Raw genomic sequence first — 21809 nt, forward strand, 5'->3', positions numbered from 1 at the left:
CATAATAAATAACTCGAAAACCAAACTTAAGGTGCCCATAAACAAGTAAAATATAGAAAATAATCTCTTCTGTTTCTCCAATAATCCCTTCCTCCGTTGAAGCCTAACCCAAAAAATCACATATATAACATATGAAATGTCATCTAAAATTCCCAAATCCACATGCCTTCATGTGATGTGTTCAGAGCCCCATCATTTCCAGTCTTCTGCAAATAATATATAAAATTTAAAATATGTAAATTTAAAAATGAAAAAGATTTTTGGGCACTGCCAGATAATACTGAGTTGTGAAGTTATAATTTATTTGTTACCATCAGTTTTGAATGCTTAGACTAACGATAACTAATTGAGGGGAAAAACAGCTTTTACAAGAGGGTCCTGAATTTGTTTAAATTTCAGAAAATTTATCAAGATGTCGTAAACTGTTGTGAATCATTCAGGGGCACTGACAATGTTGTGACTCTACAGAAAAATAGAAATGGAAGCACCTCAATGATGTTTAATTTATGTCAAATGCTAAGTTACATTTAATGTAACTTATACCACTAACACAAACAGTAACATTTAATGTGGGGTCTCATAATTTGTGTGAGTAGTATAAGTTACAGTAAATGTAACTTAGGAGCTCTCTTAATTTATTAGTAAGAGTTTTGTTACATACTAATGTAAGTTAAATCAATTTAAGAGTTGTACAAGACAAACATAAAATTATATTAAGATTGTTGTTAAGTTACATCATTGTGTAACATACATTAACTCGACAGTTATTACCAATAACACAAAAGTATAACCAACAAAAATTAACTTTGTGTTACTAGTAATAACATTGGATTGACATATGTTACATAATTATGTAACTTAATAAGATTCTTGTATTAAAAAAATTACAATCAGTTTATTTAATGCAACTTTGTGGTTGATAAATTTTGTATCATTATGTATGGATCAAGGTCTATGATTCTTTAGAAGATTTGTTTTAAAGTGTTAGGAAACATGCACAAACATTGAGGCTTTGACATATGCATAAACAAATGAAATGAAAAAAAAAAAGAAAAGGAATCGTGTTTAAAATAGGGAATAATTGTGGAGAAGGAAACAAAAACAAGATTGGTTGTCTTATATTTCCTCGCTTTCTTAATTTGGGTGCCAAACAGGTACAGCACTGCTTCAACTCAACAGCTGGAAATGGTTGAAAAAATTCCCTTCTTTTATGGCTGCAGCTTTGGACCATTTGTGGTCACATCACTGCTCGAAAGTAGGAGAAGAATAGAAAACAATGAGATAACAACTAAAATTGATTGGTTCATTCATTATTTTGAAAAAAAGTTTAGCCTAATAATAGAGTTCTTTTTTTTTTTTTCCCTTAAAACTTAAAAGGGTTAATTCCTCATTTATTTATTTTCTAACCTGCCTCGTTGATTTTTAGGGCCAGGAAGCCACCGGGGTACGAAACAACCTAATCTTCAACTCTCATAAATGATTTTAATATAATGCAACACAGGTTGTATATACATATATTTCAAACTAGACCCTGCAACATAGACTCTTTTAGACTGTGACCTCTCTAGTTTTACAGTCTTAACATAGTGCCCCACTCTGACTCCAAAACTCAAATGATAAAGTACGTTCATGTATGACACACCCACTAGCCAGCGGAGGAAGTACAACGACAATCTACTGTCAGCCATTAAAATTGCAAGCTGAGAAAAAAAAACTGCCTGAAAAAGAATCTGAGCCATGAAGATGAAAATGAATGAAATTGTGAAGCATACACATGCAGTGAGCCAGAGAATAACAATAATACAGTTGGGGAGTTTATTGAATGTAAAGCACTTTTTGGACCGTCCGTTGGCTTTGGCCGAGGGTAATAACAATAATACAGTTGGGGAATTTATTGAATGTAAATCACTTTGTGGACCGTCCGTTGGCTTTGGCTGAGGGTAATGGGACTAATAACTAATAAGAACGATGCACAGATGGAACTATCCTTTGCCTGCCAACTTTAGTCCAATCAAAATTCAAAGTGTATATGTACGTGTATCAGTGTATGCTACTGCTTGTTATAGATGAATTGATGTACATCATCATTCATTATGATTGTTCTTTATTAACGGCTTCACCAACACGTGAAGCAACGGGACCACCCACCAAACCCCTCCTCCATGGACCATCATTCAACCTCTCCCATTTTCATACAAATTTTTACAATTTCTCATTTACTGAAAAAATTACGAGGTAACAAGGAAAAAAAAAGAGGAACTGTTTTGGAAAATGAAGGTATTATATAACGTAAAGGGAGAAGAGTCGTCCAGAAGTATACCAATTGTCTAATCCTCATTGTCTCGCTCATCAAATCTTATAATTCACTCCTTCCCCTTATTTTTTGCCTTCTGTGGATTAGTTAAATGATTAGACGTTTGACATTGGATTCTAGTGCTAGCCTTATCATAACTCACATGTCCTTTTTTGACAACTTTGTCAAAAAGCTCCAAGGACAACATCTTTCCGGCTTTTGGCTTTTGCTTAAAATAATAATGGCATCCATCTGCGCTACTACAATTCCATATTACACAAAGCGACCTCTCTCTTCGACGAAGCATAAGTCCATGGTGAGAGGAAAACAAAGAAAACAAAAAAGAGTGTGGCAGCAAAGCAAACCCAAGGCACTTTGGCTGGCTCTTGCTGGTGAAAGAGGCGGTGGCCCCGTTTCTCACCGACAACAAAAATAACCCAAGTCCATTGATAATTAATGAAAGAATCAAGAATCAAATACATTAAAATTGAATATTAAAATGTTAAAGAAAAAATGAACGTAACTCTCTAAAAATCCTGCACATACAGTCCACATATACCCACCTGTACCTCACTCTCTCTGTACTCTTTTTTTTTTTTTTTTCTCCCTTGAAAAAAATGTAAAACTATCATACAAAAGAGGACTTACAGAGCACACCCCCCAAATGAAATTTCAATACGTTTGTGTTCTAGTTCCGTGCTCTCTCTCCCTGAAATATTTAGATAATGAAGGAAAAAAGAAAAGAAAAGAAACTCAGATTGTTCAAAAAACCCGGTTTAACTTAAATACAAAGGTCATTGGCGAGTGTGTTTTAATCTATCGCCAATCTTTGCGAGCTCGAATTTCTTTACAGCTCCTGCTACGGCCCTCATTGTGATGTCCAACACATAAGGTGTGTTCTCAAAGTTGTATCTCGTCCAGTTGATGAAGGTTGTGCAGGGCTCAGTCCGTTGTGCAATCGTGCCATGGTAATGGTAGTATTTGATCTTGCCCTCTGTCTTGTGGGTTGTCCGACCATATAGGTTTTGCGACATGTGCACCCCTGCGGCATACACATTGCGCGGTTGAACAGCATATTTACGATCCCTCCTTATACCTCTTTTTACATCCTTGTATACAAGCTTCTCAAATCCCCATTTCCTGTATTTAAATAAGAAGAACATGAACAAAATGCATCAACAGCCATACTAAAAATGTTGCAGAATGTGTTTTAAAAACAAATAGATTCTAATAGTTATTTCCTGATTCAACAACATAATCTACTAAGCACTCAACTGACTTCTTCGAAAAGGAAATCAAAATCTAGCAAGATTGAAGCTCATTGGATAGGAGCCATAATCATGATTCCGAAAATGGATAGTACACTGAGTAGCGTGCTGTTTACAAAACCCACATCTCAAGATATCATTAATCTATGTCCATATCATTATGTCTGTTTCTAGATTTTATAAACATCAGCACCCATTGCATATTTCATCTTTTGAAGTCCATTTCATGAATGCAATTAACCCATTTTTTTATTGATGTGTCATTCTACATGTCTTTCGGAAGAAGAGAGCATTGGTGATTAAAGGTTTGAGAGACTTTTTTTTTAAAAAGAAGCATAATACTATTAAACTAATTAATAAGGTCCCAATCATAGGTCAGTCACATTAGAACAAAGTTCAGACCCACCTCACTTCCACCTATTCTAATACAATTAAGAGAAGGAAGAATCAAACACCAACATACAAGAAAAACTCCAAACAACCACACACCACTTGATCTCTCATATAAATATGTTCGACACCAGTTCAAATATGTTCCAATCACTCAACCACCACAAACTTAAAATGTTCAGAAAAACAAATCAAACAAATGGATAAGTACCACATGGTGTTCGTATGCCCACAATTACTAAATCTTAACCTACGGCTCATGCTTTGATAGAATACCAAATATACCCTCATCACACATGCATTATTGATATTGAGAATTCACATTTACATCGGTTAATGAAGTTAAAACTTGCTGATGGTAGAATTTTTTTTTTTTTTTTTTTTTTTTTTTTGCATTTTTCACATGCCAGGAAAAATTCAACCAACTTTGGGATAAAAAAATAGCTACCAAGAACTGTGTCCTGATTTTACTATTCCTACACTCAGTTTGATCAATTCAAATGCCAAATCTGGCAATTATTAAAACGACAGGGCATTTTAGAATCTAAAGACACGCAACAAACATTTCCCCCTAAATTTTTGCATTCCTTTTCCTTGGACCCCTAGAAGTTTTTCTTAATTAAAAGAAAACCCAAATTTTGTTCCTAATCATCAAAGATCAATGTTTCTCAATCTCAACAGATATGAAATGATTCATATTAAATTCTAAGAAACTAGCAATTTTGAATTAATATATAATCCTAGAAAAATTAATAATAATTAAGGGAAATTACCTGTGAGCTTTTCCTGAATCACCAGCAAAACAAAGCTGACTGTTCATATGCATCTGTTCAATAGTGAACTGATTATAACCCATGAGAGAATCAAGCACAGACTTGATGGTATTCTTCGGTGGCACAAAAATATACTCATCAACATCGAAGAAGAACATCCACTTAGCCATAAACTTGTATCTATGCAAACAATCATTCACAACCAAGAACTGATTGTGATAATACCCATCATATCTTTCTTGCTCCTTAATATCATGCAATGTCACATAACCCAAATCCATCCATGGCTTCAACACTTGAAACACTTCCTCATGAACCCCGCCCGCGTCATAAATCACAAAATGCGATTTTTCCCCAAAAAGCCTCACATGATAAGCAATCCATTCCCGAATACGCTGCGGACTCAAGCCTCCATATAATGGCGACCCACAGTAGAAATAATCGTACTTAGGCTCATAAGTCCTATACACACTAAAATCAACACTCCCAGGCTTCTCTTCCAAAGCAAACACCACATCAGTTAAATTAAAATTCGCATCCCCACCACCAGCCGTAGATGCATGTAAATACAAAGTTCCTCCAGAATTATCATCGTTAACAGGCTCGGCAAACGTGCAATTCACAATAACAACAGTGTAAACGCGGCCGTAGCCCCAATCGGGGAGCATTTTGTATGTGTATTTAGCGAAAGTTGATTTCTTGGTGTCATTCTGAGGAACCCATTCGCATTGGTAAGCCGGCTTGCCATAAACATGAAGAGGCTTGGATGAAAGGCCAACGATGGCAAACGTACCAAACCCTCCCCTGTAACTCCCCATTGTGATAAAGTTATAAGCCGCAGCGCCGTAGGGATTGAAAGCCCGCTTGAGGACGCTGTTGTTGAGGATCTGGTCATGTTCCACGGCCGGTGGCGGCGGAGGTGTCGGTGGTGGCTGTTGCTGCGGCGGCGGCGCCTGCTGCTGAATCTGTAAACGTTGAGAAGGAATGTTGGTGTTGGTGTTGGTGTTGGTGTCGGCGGTAGGGTCCGTTTGGGAGGGGATTTTGGAAATGCAAAGACGAAGATCAGAAGTGGAGATTGTGAAACGAGAAGGCAAAAACTGAAGGAGAGTGGCGACGCTACAGAGAATCAAAAGAGCAACTAATATGAGTTTTAGTTCAGCTGCACAGTTCCATATCACCCCAACAAGCATCTTCTTCTCCCCTCCCCTGTCTTTCTGATTTTCTCTCTCTTTATTCGTCGCCATTATCAAGCTTTGCGTTTTATGTATGAGGAATTGAAGATGAAGAAGAAGAAGAAATTGAAGAGATTTTTTTTTTTTTTTTCAAGGAGGTGGAGAAAAAGAAGAAAAAAGAAGGATTGAATAAATGAATGTGAATAACAATCAATAATTCTCTCTGTCTCTCTCTCTCTCTCTCCCCTTCCTTCTCTCTCTGCGTCTCTTCTTTAACTCTCTTTTTATAGCTCTGATTTTCCTATTTCTAATCCTCCGGCAGGCTTGTTTGTTATTTCCATTAACATTATTGTTGTTTTAACGTTCACCTGTATATAAACAGCCTGACTACGAATTCTTTTATCACATAAGTCCCCAATTTTTATTCAAACTAAATTTCATGTCTATACTTTTGTCTATTTATTTATTTATACTTTCTTTTTTTGTTATAAGAGATGCAAATCTTTTGTTGGTGTTAAAGGTTAATTAAACTGATCACATGGCTTGTAACTAAACAAGAAGGGGCAATTTGATGACTTTGATTATAGTATAAATTATATATATTAATAATATTGAGATTGTACAAAATCTATTAATTAAAAGATGTATTAGTTAATCGATCAATTAATAATTTATTAATTTATGGAGTGTAATTTAATCAACAAAAAATTTATTGTATTTTACAATTCTAATCAATTGAACACAAATTAGTTCAATAATTTTTTTTTTTGTATTTTACGTATCTAACTAGTTGAATATAAATTAATCTATTAAAAATTCATTTGTATGAGTTATCAATTCAATCAAATGAAATACAGGTTACAAGGTTTCAAATTTAGAAGAAATTATTGCTAACACCATTGAAAATCTCACTAATGACAAAGCTGAGGATCCCATAATAGCTTTAGATCATGTTATATGTAAAAATGCACTTAAAGCATCAACAACACTTCGTACTTTTTATTGCAATTGGAGAATTCAACTCCAACACTTGTAAATATAGTTAGAAAAATTAGAAATGAAATCTTACAATATTTAAATTTTAAAAAAATAACAATTTAATCATATTTTAATTTAACTAATTATTAATTTATTATATGAATGGGATTATAGAATTATATAAGAGTTTTTAGAGAAAAAAAATATTGTCTTACTAATTTAGCACATTAGCTTAGGATTGTCAAAAATTGTTATATAATGGAGATTATACTATATATTACTCGGTTGAGGGGAATATTTTAATAAATTAAAATGGACTTTAATTTGAAGTTGTTAAATGATAAATTAAAAACAGTAAATAGTAATTAACTGAGTAATTAATATTAACCACTTTATTGCCGTGTCAAAATGTGGGGCTCAAAATTCCAAAAAATAGAAAAGAATGTGGGGCTCAAGGTCCTGACACAATGGGCAAGTAAGGATGGGACTCTGGGAGTCTCTTGGACTTCTTTGATCCTTGCTATGGGGTCCTTATATTTTTCTGTAAATGTTATAATTATCTTTAAGGGATGTCTTTTATTACTTCTACCCTTTCATGTTGTTATCTGATAGATTTTTTTTTTTTCTTTTTACTCTTTCCAAGAATGACTTTAACCTTGCAAACGTTAAAATGCCCTTACAATTCATTCATGGCAAGGAACAACTAACCTGTTTCTGGGTAATAAATGATTAACACAATTATAAACTCTCTTAAAATCATAAATGTTAAAGCCAATTAATGTAGAGTTATATTTTTTGCAATTAAAACAATTATTATTAAAAAAAATGTGTTCATATTTTTATTGGTTTATAATTGAGTGCTAGCTAAACAAATTTAAGGGAAGAATCTTGTTAAAGAAGCGAGATGGTATAACATTTTCAGTTAACTACAAGAGCTTTGTATTAATTGAAAATCTGCCCATCAAAAGTTAAAAATTCAAAAGTTTGTCCTAAATAAGAATATGAAATATGAAGTGTTAGAAATTGAATTATACATAAACAGTAAGGGCATTGGTGCAAAAAGTGCAAAATAATTTTCGAGCGCTGACACGTGGAAGATTCCGAGCAACGGTGTTGGCCCGTCTGTCAAGACTCCTGTCCTGTCTATATGGGCTGTCTAGCCTATAAAAGGACAGTATCGGTGGGGACGATAATTTCGTTATGTTAAAATTAAATAAAAGAAGCCACATTCAATACGAATTTGACACGTTTCAAAAACGACACGTGGACTTCTCAAGGTTATACGTGTTCTAAGGAGAGATCTTTCCAGACATTCATGGAATTCGGTGTTGTGTTGATTGTAACAAAACTTAAAAATAAAAATAAATAAATAAATAAAAGAGAGCTTGGGCCTTGGCGTTTTGGTTTTTGACCCCTTCGATTTTTCCACGAGAAGCGGGGAATTAAAATGATTTTTAATAATTATAATTATGAATTTTAGTATCATTATTTCTGTGTGAGATATGATTAACCCTTCCCTGTAATACGTCGCGTGCAGGACTCAGCCTCATATGACTTTCAAAAGGAATCAAGGCCAGTTGACCATTTTCACATAAACATGTTTTCATCCATTTAATTCATTATTATTTTTTTCAATATGAGTGCTCTTCACTCTAATTTTTATTTTTAGTTTACCAATTAAATCAAGTAACTAGGATAATAAAAAAAAATTAATAACCAGTCATCTCGATTCTCTTACTTTTATCTCAACATTATATTTTGAAGAAGTGTTGCATGCATGCATCATCAATAAGCCCAATCAAGTGTGCGAATCAAACTTATTTGGTGTAGGCATAAATTGATGACTTTATAATTTGATAGCTTACTATAAAATGGACTGAATTCGGTCGCAGCCCTCGTGAACGAAGCTTCCAAAAGCTGAGTCTTTGATCTCACATGCATTAGGGCTTTTCTTTTTTCTTTTCTTTTTTTTTTTTAACTTTTTATCTATTTGATATTAGTTTATCGTGTCGGCTAGAATCATAGGGCAACATGAGAAGAAATTGATTTATTGGAACTAAACTGCCAGCAAAACTAAGGGCAGTACAAATTGCATTATACACGAAAGTTGTTTTGGTGTGGCTACAGGATGCTTGGATTGACTTTCTAATTTGGCGGTGTCCATTATAAACTGACCATATTTGCAGCCTTCTATGAAGGAGGTTTCCAAAAGCTGAGTTTTGATCTCACGTGTTTTAGTACTTTCCATTTTTTCTTTTTCAAAAACTTTTATTTGTTTTTTTTTTTTCTAATTTATAATGTCGGCGGTTATAACAACGTTGTTGTTGTTGTTGCTGCGCAATTCTACTTAAAAAGTAAAAATACCAAATCAGGCTAATTTGTTGCAATTATTTAAGCTTACCATAACTGGTTAATCTATCTAAACAATCTTACAGAGTTTAAGCAGTGTTTATCCCATAAAAAATAAAATTAGAATTTCTTCATTTAGAATGAAAAAACTTATGTAGTGTTTATTTTCTGGAGTGGGAGTGTGGAGTGTGGATTCCTCCCACTTCAATGTTTACTTATCTTAAAAAATGGAGAGTGGGAGTGGGAATCCGTGGGTCCCACCCAATTTTAGAGTGGGGAGTTGGATTCACACTCTCATGGGGGGAGGTGGGAGTGGGAATCCACTCCCCCCTCTTCCCATTTTATACTTATAAAAATAAATAAATAAATAATATTTAATAAAATAAATAATATCATATTTATTAAAAATAATAATTATATCATATTTATTTTATTAAATTTAATAAAATAAAAATAAATAAATATTATATTTAAATTAATAATATTAAACATTAATTTTAATAAATATTAATTAATTATTTAATTAATAATAATAAATATTTTATTCTAAAAAAATATTAATTTTGTACTATATTATCAATAATAATATTTCATTTGTGTTGCTATTATTAATAATTTTTATTTACATAATTTAAATTAAAATTAATAAAAAAAATTAAGATTTACATAATTAAGAATATTAGTAATTATTATTAATTTATAAATATAATAAAATATTTATTTTATTTTCCAAATATATTTGTTATTAATTTTTTAATTACAAATTATAATTCTGTACATAAGGATAAAATTATAATTTAAAATAATTTACTCACAATCCAAGACAAAGTAAATAAATAATTAGAATTCTGATTGACAATCCATACTTTCATTTAGTCTAAGTAAATATCCTACTCTCACTCTCACTCCACACTCCTAATCCAAGGATTCCTACTCCTCAAGATTTCCACTCTAATCCAAAAAGTAAACGCAGTGTTAGAATAAATGGTGAGGTTGGGAGGAAAAAAACAAAAAAACAAAAGACAAGATTTTCTCAATGATTATTAAATCAAGAAGCGAGAGATTTGAAAAAAGAAAACGCACACATAAATACTAATATAATAATAATAATAATAATAATAGAAGAGGGTTGACGACGAGCTGGACTGAGTGGCCAGCTGGCTCTTTGCCCATTAGACACCATTCTTTTGATTGTATCTGAATTTGCCACGTGGTTAGATACTCTCCGTCCATTAAAATTTCCCCATAAATCACAAGGAGGACAGCTCCTGAAGATAAAGTTTTCTTTGAATACTGAGAGGGATTCGCACTTAAACTACAATCCATAGTTTTTTTTTTAACTGATTAAGCATCAAATTATTATATTACATAAATATTTATAATTATTATAATAATTAATTATTATATTAATATTTATAATTTTTTATTCTATAAAGTATGTATTCAGTCAAATACCTCTCACGAAAAAGAGATGTCTCTACTCCACTCGTAAAATCTTTCATTATTACATTTTTATTATATGAAGTACATGCTCAGTCAATTATCTCTCATGGAGGATGGATGACTCTACTTCACTCGCATTTAACAAGGAAGAAAGATGTTACAAGTAATCTTCACACAATTATATTTTAATCGAGAGAGGTTGAGTTCATAAGAATTCGAACCATTACCTTCATAATCATGCTTGATTTTAAGAGTAATAATTTACCACAGAGCTACAAGCCCAAATGACAATTACAGCCGTAATTGAAGAGACATTATTTAGGCCCTTTTTTACTCTCTCTTTTTTTTTTCAAATTATAGCTTAAGACAATCTAATTATTTCTCCAGATAACACAAGTTGTGTTAATTAGAGTGTTTTGCGACAAAATAACTAATCTGCATATAAAATATGAGAGATGTTATTGAAAAAAAAAAATAATGTAAAAGTGTGGGGGTGACAGTGACATTATCAAAGCCATAATAATAATAGTAATTAGAAAAGAAAATAATTACGCCGCGTGATGTGAGAGAGACACCGAAAAAGACCCCGTGTTTGGCGGCAAGCTTTGGTAGGCTGTTTCCATTGTTCCGAAACAAATATTTACGGATTGGGTCCCCATTCATCACGATTCGCATGTTCCCAGTTATGATACTCGTAATCATTCTACCTTTATTAGCTGTGATGTCGTACGATTATCAATCATCAGTGCTAATCCAACGGTCATAATCAATTTATATGTTATACCAAAAAAGTTATTGGTTTTATACCGTATTAATTAAGCGGCAACTCTATTAAGTAATAAAATAATACAATTAATTCACTTTAATTTTATACAAAACTATTAACCATTCAATAAATATTTTAAATAAAATTTGAGATAAAAATTTAGAATGTCTATTATTACTCCTTTTTTAATTTCTAAAAATATCAGCTTTCACTAAAAGAAAGAAAAAAAATATGACCATTTAAGCAAGGGTTCCAATTTCATGAACGGGTGGGGATATTTACACTCTAAAAATTACTGTGAATACTATAATATTATGTACACTTATGTGCTAAATTTAAAAAAATTAAGTTTTACTTTCTAAACTCTTTAAAATACCAAAAAAAGGCTTACTTAAGCCAGTTAAATTAACTTACTAAAACACCAATTAAACTATTTTGCACCTCCAAAAAATTAATTTACTAAAACACCAATCAAACTATTTTGCACCTCCAAAACGACTTAATAAAATTTAGTATATACGATACAATCAAATTATATTCTAAACAAATTTTTTAACGCAAGTTTCAGTTATTAGCTTTTGTTTATTAAAGAATATGTTCGATAGTAATTTATACACCCTAATTTTTTTCAATATTGATCTATACACTCCAAGTTTTTAGCCTAAAAATTGGAAAATAAATTGGCCATTTGGCCAAAAAGAAGAAGAAGAAGAAGTAGATGAAGAAAAAGAAGAAGACTGGAAAAGGGAAGTAGAAGGAGGAGAACACTATGAAAATACTTTTAAAAAAATCAAACGGTAAAAATATGTTCAAAAAATATTAAAAGTATTGATTTGTTATTTTTTAAACTAAATATTTTTTTAAGAGATTGGAAATTGAATTTTTAAGATTTATGGCTAGAGAACTAAAAATATGTTCAAAAAATGTTAAAAGTATTGATTTGTTATTTTTTAAGAGATTGGAAAATCCTTATTAGTAATTTACATATGGCTATTTTTTCTAATAAATTAATTTATTAAATAGTGAGGTTATTTGAATCCACCAAGTTCTTTTCCACACCCATTTAAAAAAATAAATTTATTATCAAAAATTAAAATCTCAAAATTACCCTTCACTAATCTCTTTCTCTCTCTACCTTACAATTGTGCATCTTCTTTCTACTCACATATTATGCAAACAAAACACTCAATTTCACTTTCTTTTGAATTCATTTTTTTTAGTCCTTAGTATATCATGATTTCTATTTTATGCTTTCTATATATAACAATATTTTTCCCTTAATTTTCATTATCTTTTGTGTTTGATAAAAATTAATTTTTGTATTCACTAACTTTCATGACTGATAAAAATTTGTTGATATTTATTTTTAAATGGTGAGTTTTATTTCTATTATTTAGTGATATCAATTATTTGAAGTTAAAATAATATCTAAATGAATTAATGAAAATTTATAAAATTGAGAAGAGAAAGAGCAGAAATGGTTGATTAAGTAATTTTATCAAAAAATATTAATTAATAAGAAGTAAATTTGTGGATTCAAATAACGCAACTCTTTGTTGAAATAAGAATAAGAGTAATTTTAAAGTGCAAATAGTCTCAAGTTTTATGGACCTATTTAATAAATTAGATGTATTATAATTTATGTAAAATTAAGTTTCCACGAATTCAGCACTTGGAGTAATAATAATTTGATTCTGGACTTCCCCCATAAAGCGTTATTCATTAATTTTGAGAATAGAAGTCGATGCTTATGGATATTAATTAATTGATACATAAGTATCTGGTGAGATAACAACGGGGTTGTCACCGACAATACGGAGGGAAAAAGATTGGTGTAAACTATCTGGCGAAATAACAACGAGGTTGTCACCGACAATACGGAGGGGGAACCTTGCGAACGATGTGGGTACTACTTGGTGCTCTATTGTTTGTTACTGTGATGAGATATAAAGATACTAGCTAGCTAGGATTCGTTTTTTTTTTTTTTTAATTGCATTAGAAAGGTGAGCCAACTTTCAATTGGTGGTATTATCTACTATAGTAAAACTTTTCTAGAGGATTAATTTCTTTTTAGTCATACAAAAATTAATTAGACAAGTTATAAAAAAATAATAAATTGTTCATTTTTTTATATCTCATTTAAGGAAATTATATCCACATAATAATAATTATCTGTATATTCCAAAATATATATATTATACTGCATTAAAGGTTTAAGATGGAACAAAATATCTATATTTTTTAAAGTTATTTGGGACAATAATTTATATAATATATTGTATTCATAAAACTTATATTGAGAGAAATACTCTGAATAGAATATAAATGTTTAGACTTTTAAGATGATTCTATATAACACTATAAAAATACATGTACTATTATTTTGAAACTAAATCTTGTCTCTTTGATCAATATTTATACATTAGATTGAACATGTTCCTTTAACTAATTACTAATATAGTGCATACTTTATATTTATATCACTTACTAAGTCAAAAATTTTCAATTAATTTATTTGGTCCTAAGTTTTACTTATTATATATTTAAATATTCATGGAGAGGATATAAGATAAACTATGTTTAAATATGAGTTCCTATTGAAAAATGTAAACTTTTGAAGTTGATTATAATTTGTGTAAACATTTCAAAAATAAAGTTTGATGTTCAAGCTTATTTTAAAAATAAAATAACAAAAATTTTCTAGTTTACTTTCAGAACTATAAAACAGAAAAAAAAAATTCCAAAATTTTGGATTATAATTTCATCACCAGAGGTGGGAATTTAACCAAACTCAATTCGACCTCAAAAAATTCATATTCGGATTGGATGTAGATAAAGATTCGAACTTAATTGTGTGAGCTTCTATCCAATTTGATTGGATCACAATTCGATCGGGTTAAACTCGATCCAATCTGAAATCTGATCAGGTTGGATACTGACATAATTTTTTTAAAAATGAATTCAGAAACTAAAACCTAAAATTCTAAATCGATTAGCTAGCTCATGACCACAAGCACATAGCTTACAGCCTCGCACCATAGACACAGAGCTCAGAGCTCACACAACATGGGACATGGCGGCACACACACAGCTGACAGCATTGAGCCACCAAGTCACCGACGAAACCACAGACACATCCAGACCGTGATGCACCGACACGAGCTGTTGCTCCAATGTAAAGCCAAGTCATTGTGATATGCTGATGCGGCCAGTCTGCTCCACCTCGTCAGCTGTTGCATCTTGCTCCACCAGCCATTGCAACTACTGCTGCAGCTTGCTTCACCTCGACAACCACCTTCGTAGATCCAAATCCAACAATATTTTTTATGGTTTATTTATGTCATATTAAATAATTAATTTCAATTTTTCATTGCATTATTTGTAATTGTATTGTATAAACTGTGTGATGTGTGATTGTAATGTGATAATATAACCTTTTTTTTTTTTTTGTTGCTATGTGTGACTGTTATTTTCAATTTAAAAAGCATTATAAATCAAACAATTTGCTTTACTTACCCTGTGCATGCGTTTTACCAATAGAATTTATACATACACATAAACAAAAGCCTATCAAATTTTTGATCCGATCTGATCCAAATATAATTACAAGTTCGGATTGAGTTCGAATAATTTTTTTTTTCTAAACCTAATAAACCAGAAACCCGATTAAGTTGATTGAACTCGGATTTGCCCACCCTTATCACTATCTTACTTTCATGGGCTTGTATGAAAAACTGAGTGAGACCAAGCCCATGAGTTTTTGGCCCGTTAATTGCAGCCTTGCATTTTCCCAGATCGGGCCTAACCGAGAAAGAATGTGAAAATACAGCAAAAGGATTTATAACGATCCATTTGCTGCATCCAGTAATTTGAATGGTTAATTTTGAAGCAGCAATGGTTGTTAGAATTTGCTTTTCTTTTGGCACAGAATGACTGCCAAAAATATAAAGGAGCTTCTGCAGAAGAATAATTGAAAAAGAAGCCTGTAGCAAAGGCATATTTGGGGGAATGTCAACACAACACAACACAAAGCTAACAGTGCTTTGGATTCCCCTATTCAATTGCGCTTTACAGTAATTTTAATGTAATGCAACAGTCATCATTCATACATCTTTTTCTAATGCTTCATTCCCAAAAGCATGCGAAAGCCCACTTAAAAAAAAGAAAAAGAAAGAAAAAAAAAGATAGTGCTATAAATAGTGAATGTTTACAATATCGAAATGAATATTTGGTACACTGCTGTCAGACTTGCAATCTTTTAAATTGAAATGTGAAAGAAATTAAGAGTGCATGGAGTATGGAGATATACTTGACTTGGGTGGCCAAGATTAGGAGGAAAGAAATTAAGAATCAAGTATCCATAATTCATTTCACGCTTAACACTCACAATTCACACTAGTTCATGATATACAAACTTTATGCTCACTAAAGGTTAGGATTCAGATACAAGGAAAGTGATATACCAGTACCGACGAGGAAGAAAGTTTCCATAATTTCAAAGCAGAAATAAATATCTATACACCTCATATTCAACCTACCTAAATATAAAATTTAGAAAGGGGTCCTACTCCCATGGCCCATCAATCTGGCACTGATTATCATCCCCAGCACCCATTTTAAAGGAAGCAAATAATGGAGACTTCTTGTATGTGGGGATCACAAAAATCAATTGAATCACAATGCCTGCCCACCTGCACATGTTCTGTGTCTCCCCTCTGCCTTCCCTCACCAGTCACAACACCCATTCTTCTTGTAGTTCTCAAATTACATGTAATTTGAGAAATCTAACAAAAAACTTAATCGTCCTTAAACATACAGTGATAGTGTCACATTACATTTTCCTCAAAACGCCCAACAAAGTCTTACTTGTTGCACACATTAAAAATACATCATAACACATTAAAACTATATCATATATTATAGGACAATATCTATAGTTAGAGAATATATGCTAACTTAGCTAGCTTCAGTTGTCAGGATTGTTGTCCTACAGGGCTGGGGCTACGGCTGGCTGATGAGAGGCCAATGCGGTGCATTGGAGGTGTCTTGTGCAAGTGATCAAATGGTCATTGGAGAGACCAGCTGCTTGCATAAATGAGTGAATAACAGTAGGTCCAACAAACCTAAACCCTTTTTTCACCATGTCTTTGCTTATGGCTTCCGATTTTGAGGTCTTCGCTGGGATCTTTTGGCTTGACCTATATTGGGTGTTGATTGTCTTGTGATTCACAAATCCCCACAAGTACTTGTCAAATGATCCGAATTGCTTCTTTACCTGTAAAATTAATTGAAATTATTAAAAAGCAGGACTATTAACAATGCGCCTAAGTAACATCAACAACTTTAAAATAGGGCGAATGCCTAGAAATTTTTAAGCAGGACTATTATCAAGACATCTAAGTAACATCAACAACTTTGAGATAGGGCAAATGCCTAGTAATTTTTTTATGTATTATTTTAACGAAAAATAAAATCCCTTCTTATCTCATATGAGTGAAGTTCAAAACTCAAATCTATCGTACACTCAAAGAAATTTTACCAATTGAATTTCATTTATTACCTCAAGAATTCGAATGGAGTTATCAACAATGCCTCGAACTTGGCTTAAATCTATGGCATAGTTAGCACTTAATGATGTTATCTTTTTCTCAGTGAATTTGGCAACAACTTCTGCATCAAACCCTGAGAATGCTTCTCTGCAAAAACAGATTCTAAATTTAATCACTTTTTGTTTCTTGAAAGAGTGAAGTGGCTTAAAAATAGTATGAGACTAATTTATTTATTTACTTTTTTTTTTTTAATTTCTCTCTAATCACACCCACCTGAATGCTCGGCGCTTCTTCAAGACAGAAGTCCAATCGGATCCAACTTGTGCAGCAGTCAAAACTAGCAATTCAAACAACAACCTGCATAACACAAAACCAAATAAAATAATTCATTAGCATTAAGGGAAAAATTATCAAATTATATTAATTAATATTTTATATTAGCTACCAGTTTCGTCTAAAGAGCTTAAGATATTAATTAAAGTATTACAGAAAAGTAGAGAGAAAATTCTTACTTGTCATCATGAACAGGGACTCCCCATTCTTCATCATGATAAGCCACATATTTAGGATCTGCACAAACAAGAAGTAAACTTTTCATATTTCATTCTCTAACTTAAATGCAAATATAGAAACTAAGTCATTCTCCTCAAGTGTAGACGTTCGCACATTTTAAAATCTAAATTTGGTCCTATAGATGTTAAACAACAGTGTTATAGTTAAAAATACCTGAATTAGGAGTGATAAAACTGCATCTCTTTTCCTCTCGATCATTATTGTCACCATTGGCAAAAGAGTCGAGCCCAGGTACCTTTCCTTCAAACTTGGCCGACTTTGTTCTTCCATAATGAGCAATCCTCAGCTTTCTTTGCTCTTGCATAATTGCAACATGTTCTCTCCGCGCTGCTGCTATGCTTCCTGGAGCCTCAACTATCAATGAAGAATCATAACATGGTGCAACTTCAGCATTTTTGGGCTTCTTAACAAAACTTGCCAACTTTTTTGGTGTCATGATTTTCTCAGCACTGGTGTTTAGCACATTGGGATCATTTCCTCTCTTTACCGCTGCTGGTCTTGGTGATTTCAGCTTTGGAGAAACTGGAGGAGACAATAAAGACTTTGTGAAAGACTTGCTATTAACATTATTAGTAGTAATAGGAGATTTTGGTGAACCAGTTTTCTTAATGGAACTTCGCTTTTCCAAGCTTGGAACTTGGTTAGAAGTTGGTTGAAGCACAGGACGGCCATTTATTTGAGTAGCAGAATGCAGTTTAGACTTTGAAGAACACATTTTTTTTCTTTTCTTTGATGTAGTCTAAGCTTCTGCAAGAAAGAAAATGAGGAGTAAATGAAGAGGAAGATCAAGGACTTGAAGTGGAGTTTGGAATGGGAATTGTAATTTGTTGGGTTTATAAATTGGAAATGTGGGTCAGGCTTTTTGAAGTTGTAACATGGAGGGGTGGTCATCTGCCATACAATTGCCTGCTAGGGTCGTTGCTTTCTCACTAATGGAAGCACAACTTGACAGTGATATCATCCTAATTTTTTATTCCCTCCTCAATCCTATGTGATCACGATTTGAACTTCAAAATATTTTACTAGTATTCATGTGATAAGGGGTTATCTTATTAAAAATAAATAAAAAATTACCACTTGAATTAACTATTACGCTTACAATAAACGAGTTTTGTTTATAACCATATTTATGCGAAGAAAAAGGAGGTAACTGTGATTAGTGTGATGGGGATGGTATTGTGGTGCCATTGCCAGCCTTCTAATGGACCCTCTCTTTTGCCCACTTTATTTTACTGCACATTAGTCTATGCCTTTGCCTTCTCTCAAATCCCAAGCTAAAGTGGGAAGATAAGAGAGGCAAGAGGGTGAGAGAGACCAATCATTGTCCTTCTTCAGAGCTGGCTGACAATCTAAAAAACCAGCCATATATATATATATATAATATCCTATATCTAATGCAAAGTCATTCGCTTGAGGTTGATGTTTTTAACTTTTGACAAAAATTTGATGTGGCTGAGAGTGTCTTAGCAGATTCATTGCTTCACAATAATATTTTGAGGTAATAAAAGATATTTGAAATTTGACTCATGCACACATCAGAATTAAGAAGACGTATATTTTACACTAATGCATTATTAATGATCAAAATGAAAGGTTTCAGAGAGGCCCTTTTTTTGTTATTTTAGATCCGGTTAGCCGCTGTCCTAGAGCAAGTTTTTCTATGATTAGTTTCTATCTTGGTAGGCTGACATATAATTGAAAATTTCAAATGGTCCCAAATCCCAATTGTTTAGGCAATGGACCATTTGGTTGAAATAAATCGAATACTTTAAATCAAACCCCGTATTCGTTTCATGATCCAGGACTGAATTTAATTTATCCTCCAACAATGGGTACTCTTAACTCCTAATCTATGGAATTAAGGCGACATTCCTTTTTTTGGAAATTTTTTTCTTTTTTGGTAAAACTAAGATGCTAATGACTATACTTGAAATATGTTTAAAAAGTTTCAATCATTGGCTTGAAAATTATTGATCTGCGGCAAAAGGTCCAAGCTTACGAAAGCAAAACAGGGCAGGGCACATGATTTGAGCGTAATAAGGCCAGGGAAGCTTGTACACAAAGAGAGCTTCTAATATCATCTACAGTTGATTTTGTTGGAAAAATTGAATTAATAGCTCCAAACTTGTATGTCATCCACAGTTGATCTTGCATGATGAAACTTGAACACTTATTCGCCTATTTTGACTTAAAATTTAGAAAGCAACAACAATCAACTTGTCAAAATGACACAAACCAGTTTTGATCTTTGAAACATAATTAAGTAATGGGGGATGGATGGTGTAAAAATTTCTTTTATGAATCCTCGTGCCTGTCACGTTATTAGTTCTGGTCTATGGTTTAAAATGAAAGACGTACAATACTTTTAATCTCTGTCCAATAATTTAATAAGACGTGATAATAAATTCCGGGGGACATCCTGGTCACTTTAATTGCTGTACAAAAGAGACGGGCCGCGTGTTTTTTCCAGCATAATTGCATACATGATGAGAGGCATTTCGGAGACAAAATTTGAAGCAAAACACATGATTAAAATTAAATGGATTAGAGCACTGATTATTAACGTAAAAGAGAAAGGGACGTCAAAGCTTAATTTGTATCAGTTTAATGTCCTTTAATTTAGCCATTGAAGGGAAGGGAGCTTCTATCTTAAAGAATGGGTTGTTTCTATGTTTGAGGATGAAGATTTTGTTTTGTTTTGTGCCTGTGAACAAGTAATACTTATTTTCATTTGACATATTCTTTGAGAGAAAGAGAAAAGAAGATAAAATAAAATAAAAAAAAAACCACCACCTAAAATGCATTATTGTACGATCAAAAATCAAAATCCTGAAGTTGTCTTATGCTACAGAACCCTTATAATGCTGCAACGGGCAGTCACGAGAACAAAAAAGTGCAGGCATTACCCATTTCTGTTGCCTACGGTAACCTGATTTCTGTGGGGCAAGTGCATTATATCTATATGGTTTCCAATAATATGTGGGGATGGTGTCCTCAAGTATTTGGGACACAATTTAACTCTTTGATATTCAAATTCAAATATTTTGCTGGCTTCACTAATTTATCAAATCTGTTTATCAGTTAGCTGATATAGAGGTTCCTATCTTTTAGTTTGGTTATTTCGTGAGAACCATTTTCGGACATCAATTGGAGATAAAAATTTTTAGCTTTTATAATCTTATTCCTAAGCTCCGCACTATAAAAAATAATCAGTTATGCCTGATAAAATTAAGCTAAAACAATTTTTAGGATTTCACGGATTGGGAGGGATTTGATTTCGATTAGGCTGAATAAAAAAATTAATATATTTGTATCAAAAGTTTGTTAATGTTTAATACATTCAATATCAAAATTAGATAAATTAAGTATTAAATTAATGTGCCCTTAATAGCTTAGGTTTTTGGGTTTAGTGATTAATTATATATCATTTTATATGATTCTAATGTAAGGAACAAAAATAGCTGTTACCCATAATGAGGGGCTAGAGACACATAACATATTCTGTTAGAGCCTTATCATAAAGAGCAATTTGATGCAATAAAGGAAAACAAGAATAAGTTAACATAATTGGACTTGCCTTGTGAGCTGTTGCAAGCCAATCACAATTGCATTAATGAAAAGTGATTGTTCCTGTTTATACACCAAGCACAGAATGGCAATGTGGACCTCGCTGCTTGGCGTCTCTTTGAGGAATCGTGGGGTGACAAAGACATTTCATATTGTATATTCAAGTGACGTTGGACTCAATGTAATGTCTATGTGCTCTAAGCAAGTTCTTTGTTAAGGGGACATTGATGCAGATCCATCATTATTATTTACTTAAGAGGATAAGTTGTATGTGGAGGGCCTTGTTAAGGTATGATTCATTCACCAGACTTGTCGCATGAGTCTAAACACAAGCCAACCAGTCGTTTTGTGCGGACGCAGCTCACAAGAAACTAATTAAAGTAACCAGAGCATAGGAGAAAATATGCTGTAATAACATTTAACCAATTGAATAAATGCACTGGTTTAAGCCATTTTCAAGTTCGAAAACCATCGATGTCGTGGAAACGTAGGGGCCATTAGCGGTCCTGGTTTTTGTTAAGTTGCGTGTCCATCGGTGATGCTAATAAAGCTACTAGCTAACCCCACGTGCTAATCAATCATAACACATGCTAACATTCTGGTGAGCTTTTACTACTACTGATCATGACACATTTATGAGATTTGATGATAGATTATGTAAGCATGAATTCTTCCTTTTTCATTTCAG

General features: G+C 32.5%; 2 protein-coding genes across 2 annotated transcripts; both read right to left on the reverse strand.

The window, feature by feature from the left end:
• Positions 1-2890: 2890 nt before the first annotated feature.
• Positions 2891-6147, reverse strand: LOC18051325 (galactan beta-1,4-galactosyltransferase GALS3). Its single transcript, XM_006448512.2, has 2 exons — positions 4725-6147; positions 2891-3433 (listed from the first exon to the last, which is right to left on the reverse strand). The coding sequence occupies exons 1-2, from the start codon at positions 5966-5968 to the stop codon at positions 3088-3090; spliced, it is 1590 nt and encodes a 529-aa protein (XP_006448575.1). The 5' UTR covers positions 5969-6147; the 3' UTR covers positions 2891-3087.
• Positions 6148-15725: 9578 nt separating this feature from the next.
• LOC18051326 lies at positions 15726-18539 on the reverse strand. The gene is made up of 5 exons (XM_006448513.2): positions 17708-18539; positions 17494-17551; positions 17255-17338; positions 16993-17128; positions 15726-16707 (listed from the first exon to the last, which is right to left on the reverse strand). The coding sequence occupies exons 1-5, from the start codon at positions 18267-18269 to the stop codon at positions 16420-16422; spliced, it is 1128 nt and encodes a 375-aa protein (XP_006448576.1). The 5' UTR covers positions 18270-18539; the 3' UTR covers positions 15726-16419.
• Positions 18540-21809: the final 3270 nt, after the last annotated feature.

Source organism: Citrus clementina, unplaced genomic scaffold, assembly GCF_000493195.1.
Source record: "Citrus clementina cultivar Clemenules unplaced genomic scaffold, Citrus_clementina_v1.0 scaffold_2, whole genome shotgun sequence".
Lineage (NCBI taxonomy): Eukaryota > Viridiplantae > Streptophyta > Magnoliopsida > Sapindales > Rutaceae > Citrus > Citrus x clementina.

Coding starts and splice junctions, on each gene's coding strand:
- LOC18051325 (XM_006448512.2), bottom strand. CDS start 5,968: ATGGCGACGAATAAAGAGAGAGAAAATCAGAAAGACAGGGGAGGGGAG. Junction 3,434..4,724: donor GATTCAGGAAAAGCTCACAG/GTAATTTCCCTT, acceptor ATTTAAATACAG/GAAATGGGGATTTGAGAAGC.
- LOC18051326 (XM_006448513.2), bottom strand. CDS start 18,269: ATGTGTTCTTCAAAGTCTAAACTGCATTCTGCTACTCAAATAAATGGC. Junction 17,129..17,254: donor AAGAAGCGCCGAGCATTCAG/GTGGGTGTGATT, acceptor CTGTTTTTGCAG/AGAAGCATTCTCAGGGTTTG. Junction 16,708..16,992: donor ACTCCATTCGAATTCTTGAG/GTAATAAATGAA, acceptor TTAATTTTACAG/GTAAAGAAGCAATTCGGATC.